This window comes from Helianthus annuus, chromosome 10, assembly GCF_002127325.2.
Source record: "Helianthus annuus cultivar XRQ/B chromosome 10, HanXRQr2.0-SUNRISE, whole genome shotgun sequence".
NCBI lineage: Eukaryota > Viridiplantae > Streptophyta > Magnoliopsida > Asterales > Asteraceae > Helianthus > Helianthus annuus.
The window spans coordinates 126,775,534-126,785,138 of NC_035442.2; the positions used below are offsets into that span (position 1 = coordinate 126,775,534).

The 9,605-nt window shown below is 39.7% G+C and overlaps 1 protein-coding gene across 1 annotated transcript; it reads left to right on the forward strand.

The window, feature by feature from the left end:
- The first annotated feature begins 526 nt into the window (after nucleotides 1-526).
- Nucleotides 527-1,902, forward strand: LOC110884755 (proline-rich protein 4-like). The gene is made up of 2 exons (XM_022132475.2): nucleotides 527-742; nucleotides 886-1,902. The coding sequence occupies exons 1-2, from the start codon at nucleotides 592-594 to the stop codon at nucleotides 1,764-1,766; spliced, it is 1,032 nt and encodes a 343-aa protein (XP_021988167.1). The 5' UTR covers nucleotides 527-591; the 3' UTR covers nucleotides 1,767-1,902.
- The last annotated feature ends 7,703 nt before the right edge of the window (nucleotides 1,903-9,605 follow it).

Sequence of the window (9,605 nt, forward strand, 5' to 3'; positions counted from 1 at the left end):
TTAGTTCATAGCAATAGCATAGAAGTTAATCATCAAAATAATTACACTCATCATTAAATATATATTAGAACTCATAATTTATCTTCTCTCCTGTATCGACAAATGGATTTGGGGGGACGCAACTAAAAGAAGTGTGAAACTACTATGAAGCACTTGGAGGTGGGTAAGAAGAGAAGGTACAGTTAACCAATCTCAGTGGGGTGAATCTACTATTTTAGTATGTATGTTAAACTTAAGTCTCCGAGAGTGTACAAAATGTGCAGGTGAAATAAATTCATCATCGGTCATAATATATATGTATGTTAAACTTAGATCTCCGAGAGTGTAAAAAGAGGGGTCATAATAAATGTATGTGAAGCTTTCAGTTAGTTGGTGTTGATATATATTGCATTAACATGCATACTAACTAAGCTGAATACACATGTGGTGCAATTGAGGTTATTTACATCACTATAGGTTAGCCAGCCCCATAACTGATCAGCTCCACTACTATATATACAAGTAGAAATTAGTTCAAGTACTCATTCAAACATCAAGTTCATGTTATGTTCTTTTCTTTGAGATTTTAAGTTATTTTCTAAACGCCTCTCAATGAAGCGCGCTTTTCTTCTTGGGTTTTTGTTGGTTTTGTTCTTTTCCGGGAACTTTTGTTATGGCAGTGCTAATACCGTGGAGGTAGTTGGATTTGGAGAATGTGTTGATTGCAAGGAGAATAACATCAAGGCAAGTCAAGCATTATCAGGTACTAATATTTACTATGTCACTTATTGTAAATATATCTATCTTAATGCAAACAATTGTAGTCGTGGCATCTCCATTTCGATCCAACAATCAGTAGCATATTTTTGATCATGTGTCTTGACTATGGTTGATATTGATTTTCAGGGTTAAAAGTGACCATTGACTGCAAGCTTGAAGATGGTAAATTCCAACCAAGAGGTGTTGGAAAGCTTGATGAGAAAGGACAATTCAAGTTAAATCTTCCTCAAGAAATCTTGAAAGACGAAATGTTGAGTGAAGAATGTTATGTGCAACTCCACAACGCAGAAAATGCACCTTGTGCATTTCACAATGGGTTAGAAGCCTCTAAGATCACTTTTGTGTCAAAGTCTAACCAAAAACTCACCTTTGGACCCATCGGAGAACTCAAATTCTCTTCGGTAATTTGCACATCCGCCACCCTTTGGGGGTCGTACCCTAAGTCCCACCCTTGGTATAAGAGGTTTCACCACCATTTCCATCATCCACCGGTTGTTGTTAAGCCTGAGCCCAAGCCAGAGCCTAAACCGGAGCCAAAAGCAAAGCCGGAGCCCAAGCCGGAGCCAAAACCAAAGCCAGAGCCTAAGTCGGAGCCAAAACCAAAACCAGAGCCCAAGCAGGAGCCGAAATCAAAGCAAAAGCACAAGTCGGAGCACAAGCACAAGTCAGAGCATAAGCACAACTCGGAGCCAAAACCAAAGCCAGAGCCCAAGCCAGAGCCAAAACCAAAGCAAGAGCCCAAACCGGAGCCAAAATCTAAACCAGAGCCGAAGCAGGAGCCAAAATCAAAGCATCAGCACAAGTCACAACACAATCACAAGTCAGAGCACAAGCACAAGTCGGAGCCCAAGCCCAAGCCAGAACCAAAGCTGGAGCCCAAGCCAAAGCCGGAGCCAGTTCATAAAAAACCATTTCCACCATTTTCACACCCTAAACTTCCTCCACTACCCACCCTTCCTCCAAAATGGAAACATCATCCCATCATACCAGGGCCACCACACCCATAAACTTTCCTTCCAAAGCATTTAAATTTCTTGAGTCATGGCATCTGTAGGCTACTTCCAGTACCAAATAATTTTTAAGAACGTAATAAAGGTTTGCAAGAAGATGATGCGGAAAATGGATTGATGTATCACGATTCACCAACGATGACAGGTCTTGATCCATTGCTTATGATTTCAAGATTGGGTGTGTGCATTTGATGGGGTCCGTAGATGTTGCCGGTTTGATTTGTTTTTGTGGCAACTTGAATTGTGTTATCTATTGTCGATCTTTACAATTATGATGATAGTTACAATTGTTTGTACTCGTTGAAATAAAACAATTCATTGTAGTTCTCATATTTACTATTTTTGGTGGCTTTCTTTTATTTACACCATCATACTTTCTTTATGACATTAATTGTGGGACACCATTTGTAGGGGCGTGACCATACTACAATGCATCTGTATACGCTTTTCGCGGGCACACATGCCATCAATTCTGTTGGAGGAGTGGTGTGTGCGTAAGTTAGCTTAGAAAACTCGAGATTGGTATAGTCAAATTTTAAATTTATAATAAAAATGATTACTACCCAATTATTTCACATACATAGGCCAAAATCCACCATCCATGAGAAGCACGACATGCCAATCAAGAGCTCCTCATCCTCAATCGCATACATGCAAAAGTTAGCTACGCTGAGTGAGTTCTAACAGTATAGTTTGAAAGATTTATATCAACATTTAAAAACTCATTATTTTCATACTTTCGAAACTCAAATTCAAGTAGCCCAAGACATCAATAACCACATTATACCCAAAATGGTAATCACACATACATGAATACACAATCAACCTGGCCTGTTACTAAGACCCATTAACTTTTAACCCATGGCGAGCTTGTTCCTCTTACATAAAATGAACTTCACAAATATTTGCTAAGTGATTGTGTAGATATGATTTTCATACAAGCCTATGACTCATGCATGCACTATGATTGACCTAAGTGTTACACCCATAAAAACTCACCCCCAAACATAACGAGAGTTAAGTGAACATTGTGACGCTTGTTAGACTATACATAATCAAAAATCAAGTAGGCACATCATGATTCATCGTTATCCCAAAAATTGTTAGTAAGTTGTAACTCAATGTAGGTAGGGAATGTCCAAAGACGCCTGGATCACGTACAATTTTCGACTAAAAACTTGCGAGTTTTCTTGAGGACAAGCAAAGTTTAAGCGTGGGGTTTATGATGTGCCATCAATTATGCATATATTTAGTGCATAATTACCCAATAATTCTAAGTAATTTTATGACTTTATAGTTGAAAATAATACCTAAACCGTTCATGTTTGACAAATGTAGGTTTCTAAGGTCTCTGAATGAAAAGAAGTGAAAAACGAGTACAAACGAGGAAAAAATTCAAGATTCTAAGGAAATCAGCAAGTTGCGAGATAGGCACAACCGTGCTAAGCTATGGGCATGGTCGTGCACATCACCCAGGAGCAGAAAGTCAACAAGTCAACCTAGGAATGGTCAACAAAAGTCCACGAATCATTATCCCCTTCAAAACAGTCAACTTGAGATCTGGGTAACCGGTACTTGAGGATCTGTCACCATCTCCTCCCAGATACGCATTCCACCTTTACTTGAGATTGAAGTTTTCTATTAGGGTTTTTTTCTTGGGTGAAAGTTGTGAACAGACTCTAAAGGTATATAATTACGATTAGAAGGTGAACAAAGGATTTTTATGGTTTTACATCTTGAAAAACATGGATTCCAACTTAATTTTTTTTGAACAATTTCTTTTTATTTAAAAAGAATACAGGATCAGCTAGGGGCTGAGGGATCTTGTTGAATGTTGCAGATCCTGTTTTGTGTTTATTGATTTTGGGATTTTTTTTGTGTTTGGAAAATCTGATTTTGAGTTGATGTGATGCAGGCGGGTGTAGAAAAGATTCTTGATGGGGATATGCTAGGCCAATTTTGGAGCTTACAAATGCGATGTACAAAGCATCCATTTTGGCAGCTGATTAGACTTTATCATGGTTCACATATGTAACGCCCGGCTCTTTTGTACTTTCCACTTATGGAAAGCTTTGTTCGTATTTCTATTTTTGGAAACCTTGTATTCTTGTAATCGCTCCTTTCATTGTAATCATTATCAAACCGAGACTTGGATCATTAATGAAACTCGTATTCTGATACAAATATGTTATACCCACTTTTTATATGCTCAAACATTCACTTTTATGGAACGATTGATACTTATTCGTGATCCTTGGAAACTATGTACTAAACTTGTAAATACATGAAACTCGTGCATTAAACGTATTTTGAACGTAAACAATACTTGATTATGAAACTTATACGCTTAATTATACTTCGGTTAGGATTATCGTGCTTGATTACATCTTATACTATGCTTTTATGTCAAAACAAGTCCCTAAACTCTCAAGTTTGCACCTAAAAGCATCAAACTCAAAACTTCAGGGGCTAAATTGTAACAAAACGAAAGTCTGGAGATCAAGGGCGCCGCGTGACGCGAGGCTCCTTGGCGTCACGCGAGCCCCCTGTTTCGGCAGACTTGTGCTTCTTGAGCTGTTGTGCACGAAATCCAATCTTCTAATCTCACCCAATCACCTTTAATCCACCTCTAATCACCTCCAATCACCTTCTAACTCCCTAATTATAAATACCCACCTTCTCCAACCCATTTGACACTTTCACAACTCTCTAATCTTCACTAAAACACTCTCAAATCTGCAGAAAATCTGAGTTTGGACAGCTTCTTGTATCTTTACTAAAGTGAGTGTAACTCACTCATTTCTTAACCAAATCACTTGGTTCTTCTTCCTAATGCTTCATTATGTCCTTAGGTTTGAATCCTTGGTTTTTCCTTGGAAGAATCATGCTTGGATTTTCCTTAAAATGGACCAAAACTTTCTGTTTTATATTTTATTTTTCAACAACTTGTTATTCCTTATCAAACTTGAGTTTACTCATCTCATTCCTATGTCCTAATGCTTACAACACTTTTGTGGTTGGTTAGGCTTAAAAACAAGGTTGAGACACTTAAAAATCAGAGGATTAAACCTCATAAACTTGGTGCTTTATTTAGGGTTTTAACCCACAAATCATGTCAAACTTAAGCTTTGATACATGAGTGATTATGGAACAACTTGGGTTGTTCCAAACATAAAATCCTCACATGGTTTGATGATTTCTAATAGTTAGTTTACTTAATGTACTTATTATAACCTTAGTTCATGACCCTCCTTGGTTGTTTTTACATCAAGTGTAGTGGTGAACATCAAAGGGGTACCTAAATGGGAGCTTGTCTTCCTACCCCATACGTGACATCTATGACCCATCTTGAGGTACCTAAATGAAGAATAAATCTTCTACCTCTTACTTGAATACTTAAAATATATATATCCTACAAGTTAAATAATATATATGTACATACACATCTTTGATAATCATCTAAGGACCTAAAACCTTGTCATGATTCTTATGAGTGTTCAACTCATGAAATCACTAAGACCCTTGTGGTTACCAAGTGTCATGCAAGTGTTGAAGGGAAGATGAATACTTTGATATTATATTCTATTACATTTTCATGTTACTTAAATTCCGAATCTTCCGAATCCCCCAAACTCATACACTTTGTTTCTTTGTGTAGAGGAACAAGGTGCTCCAACTAGCTAAACCACCAACTTACTCTCGGACCTCAAGCTAAAGACTTGCAAACCGTGAGTATACTCGTATTTCCCCCTTTTTACTTTTACCACTTTTGGGGTGTACCATGTTTACCTATTGAAAACTTACACATGAACACTTTGTTAAACACATGAACGTTTCTATAACATGCTTGTATACGTGATGGCTTGATACTTTAAACTTGGGTTATTCTTATGTGTTGAACTTATCATTAACTTCGTACGAGCCAAACCTTGACATATGTAGCGCTATAGGATTAACGACCCGCCCGTAAACTTGAGGTTATGTCTTGAGCATATTGCGTTTTCTTGGTTTGATATGTTAGACACATGCCATATTTAATGTTTATCTTGAATCATATGCTTGCCATGAGGAATTGTTCACACTTTTTATCTTATGCTATGTACGTACCAAACTTGTATACTCGCCTTTGCTTTTGCATTGAATTGTATTTTTAAACATGTTACAGGTTGATGATGATGAAATGAAAACGGATAGCAAAGATGCCTAGATACTCACTTAGACGTTTAGGTTTAAAGTGTTGCATCAATTTTGTTTATGTTATGTTGAACAATGTTGTTATTTGCCTTTCTTGTAATGTTTTGACAATTTATTTTGGAAATGAAATTTGGATTATTAAATTATTGTCACAAATAGCGTTATGATGTCTCGAGCAATCTTCACACTTCGTCTCATCCCGATGTTTCCGCCATTGGTTGGGGTGTGACAGATTGGTATCAGAGCCATAACTATAGGGAATTAGGAAAATTGCCATGCTTTTGCCCTAGTCTATAGTTTTAGGAACTTTGTCTCTTATTTGTTGTTTAAAACAATTGTGCTCTATCTTACATGCTTCCTAGCTACAATTCTTGTTATTAAACTTATGCGCCTTTCCTAAGGCTAACACGAATACACTTATGCTATTTTATACTCTTGTAACATCAACGAGACAACTTTACCAAAATAGGCGTGAAACCCACAATTTGGTAAACGACTCTCACTCTACCTTTAATCTATTTTTGCACGAAATTTCGCCATTAAGCTAGGAGTGACATCCACAACTTAATGGTAATTTCCATTTCAACTCTAGTGGACCCTTGTCAAAGTGTCAAAATTTTATTTTGGCCGACAAGTACCAACCACCTTTAGGGTACGAAATCGTCAAGTTAGGGGTGAAACCCGCATCTTGTCGATTAAGTCCCATTCCTTGATTTTCATTCTTGCCAAAGTCCCGAATGTTCCAATCATTTAGAGATGTGTAGTAACCGGAAGGGTAAGATACCGTTAATCGCTTCTCGACGAGAGTATCTTACTTATAGGCCAAAGCACAATATCTCTAAATCGAAAGGACTTTCGACCCACTTTGGAATTGTCGACGTTCCTCTACCCGGAACACTCCTATGTTTTATTGAGCCTCTCTTTTATGTATCTCACATTATATGTGATTTTATACTTGAACGTTCATCCATTTCGAAATGTCGTTTTAATCATGTCGCACATTATCGCAATCACAAACAATAATAATTCTCATGAACCAACTAAATTTATATTTTCCTATTCGCGACTTATGTATTATACATGTTGAATGTGTGTTGGAAACTTATGCTTTATGTGAACTTTACTTGGCACTTGAACATCTACTTGCTTGCATACACAAACCTTGTTTTCAATTAATGATCAAAGTCTCATCTTTTCCCTTCTCTTTCAAATCTTTTAGATGTCTTCTAGTTCATCCAAGAGACTCAAGTCTAAGAAGGGTTCGACTTCCTCCGCCATGTCTCAAAAAGATTGCATGAAATTCATGGCCAAACAATTTGCAAAGGTCCTACCCGACATTGTTAGCAAGATCCAAACCGATTCACCACATGGTTCGGTCGACTCAAAGGCCGACAAACCCAAAGCCACCTTCCAATTCAAGCAATTCATGGCTTGCAAACCCTTAGAATTTACCGGCAAGAATGGCGCTACCGCCATGATGAATTGGTTTGACTCCATCGAGCTTACCTTCTTACAAAGTGGTTGCCCTGACGAGCTGAGAACATTGAATGCAACCGGTGTGTTTCGTGAAAAGGCACTTGAGTGGTGGACAACTGAGCGTAACAAGAGAGGAAACGAGGTCGCACACGCTATGCCGTGGGACGATCTCAAACAACTTATGAAGGATCACTTTTGTCCCCCTCACGAACTCCAAAAGTTGGAAAATGAATTCTGGAACCTCACGCAAAAAGGGAGTGACATGGATGGTTTGATTACACGCTTCAAACAGCTTAGTGTTCTATGCCCTGGTCAAGTAGAAACCGCCCCCAAAACCGTGGCCAAATTCATTCGTTGTGTTGCACCTTCCTTAACAAACCATCTTGCATCTGCCAACCCTCAAACCATTGAAGACGCATACCGCATAGCTACCGAACTTAACAACAATTGTGTTCTTCATGGAACCTTTGACAAGGTTTCAACAAAGAATGCGCACCAAGCCACCATTGACTCTCCTAATGAGTCTAAACCCTCCCAGCAATCTAAGAGAAACCAAGGCAAGAAGCGGAAGGCTTCAAGCCAAAACTGCGCGGTCGTCACTCCGCCAAACCCACAACCCCTTCAAACTGTGCCTGCTTTCAATGGTGAGCGCAAGGTTTATACTGGAACGCACCCAAAGTGCGACAAATGCCGATATCATCACCCCCAAACGCTCATTGTCGAAAGTGTGACAAGTGTGGCCGGTATGGGCATCTCTCGCCATACTGTCGTATCCCCCCACAGGCCTACCAAAACCAAGCTCTCTTGACTCCAAATCAAGTCGCTCCTGTGCGAGCATGCTTCACGTGTGGTGTTACCAACCACATGGCCAATGTGTGTCCTCAACGATATCAACCACAACAACCTCGACAGCAACAACCACAGCCACAACCCCAACAACAACAACAGGTTCAAGAACCCGCTAGGGGTCGAGCTTTCCTTCTCACCACAGCTCAGGCTCAAAATGCAAACGACGTCATCACTGGTACGTTTCTCATTAACCATGTCTATGCTTCATGCCTATTTGATACTGGTGCCGATAAAAGTTTTGTGTCGTTAGAATTCGAGTCTTTGCTCAAGTGTAAACGCTCTAAGTTGCCAAAATCTTTCGCTGTCGAAGTTGCTAATGGTAAAACCGTCAATGTCAATTATGTTCTCTCCAATTGTTCTCTAATCCTTAACGATCATACGTTCTCAATCGATCTCATACCTATGCAAATGGGTAGTTTCGACGTCATAGTAGGTATGGACTGGCTTGGGCGAGTTCGTGCTGAAGTTGTCTGTTCTGAGAAGTTTATTCGCTTGCCTCTTCCAAATGGTGATTCTCTACACGTTTATGGTGAAAAGCCTTCTCAAGGCCTTAAGCTTATGTCATGTATCAAGGCAAACAAGTGCTTACGCAAGGGTACCTTCGCCTTTCTCGCCCACATCGTGGAAAAGAAGGATAAAGGCCCAAGCATAAGTGACGTTCCTGTTGTACGTGACTTTCCGGATGTATTTCCCGAAGACCTTCCTGGTCCTCCTCCTGCTCGTTCTGTCGATTTTCGCATCGATTTAGTGCCTGGCGCTACGCCTGTCGCTAAGTCCCCCTATCGTTTAGCACCCTCTGAGATGCAAGAGCTCTCGAGTCAACTTCAAGAGCTTCTTAACAAAGGCTTCATACGCCCTAGTACTTCTCCTTGGGGCGCTCCCGTGTTGTTCGTCAAGAAGAAAGATGGATCCTTTCGTATGTGTATTGACTATCGTGAGCTCAACAAGCTTACTATCAAGAATCGATACCCTCTTCCTCGCATTGATGACCTCTTCGATCAATTGCAAGGCGCAACCTGCTTTTCAAAGATCGATCTTCGTTCTGGGTATCATCAACTTCGAGTACTCGAAGAAGATGTGCCTAAAACCGCCTTTCGTACGCGTTATGGTCATTATGAGTTCGTGGTCATGCCCTTTGGTTTGACCAACGCACCTGCTGTCTTTATGGACTTAATGAACCGCGTGTGCAAAGCATACTTGGACCGTTTTGTGATCGTCTTCATCGACGATATCCTCATCTATTCCAAGACGCAAGCAGAGCATGAGCGACACTTGCGCCTTATTCTTGAACTCCTTCGTACTGAACACTTATATGCC

Bases quoted from the DNA above. Each gene is read 5' to 3' on its own strand.
- LOC110884755 (XM_022132475.2), top strand. From the start codon at position 592: ATGAAGCGCGCTTTTCTTCTTGGGTTTTTGTTGGTTTTGTTCTTTTCC. The intron at 743-885 runs GTACTAATATTT...ATTGATTTTCAG, and splicing joins GGCAAGTCAAGCATTATCAG to GGTTAAAAGTGACCATTGAC.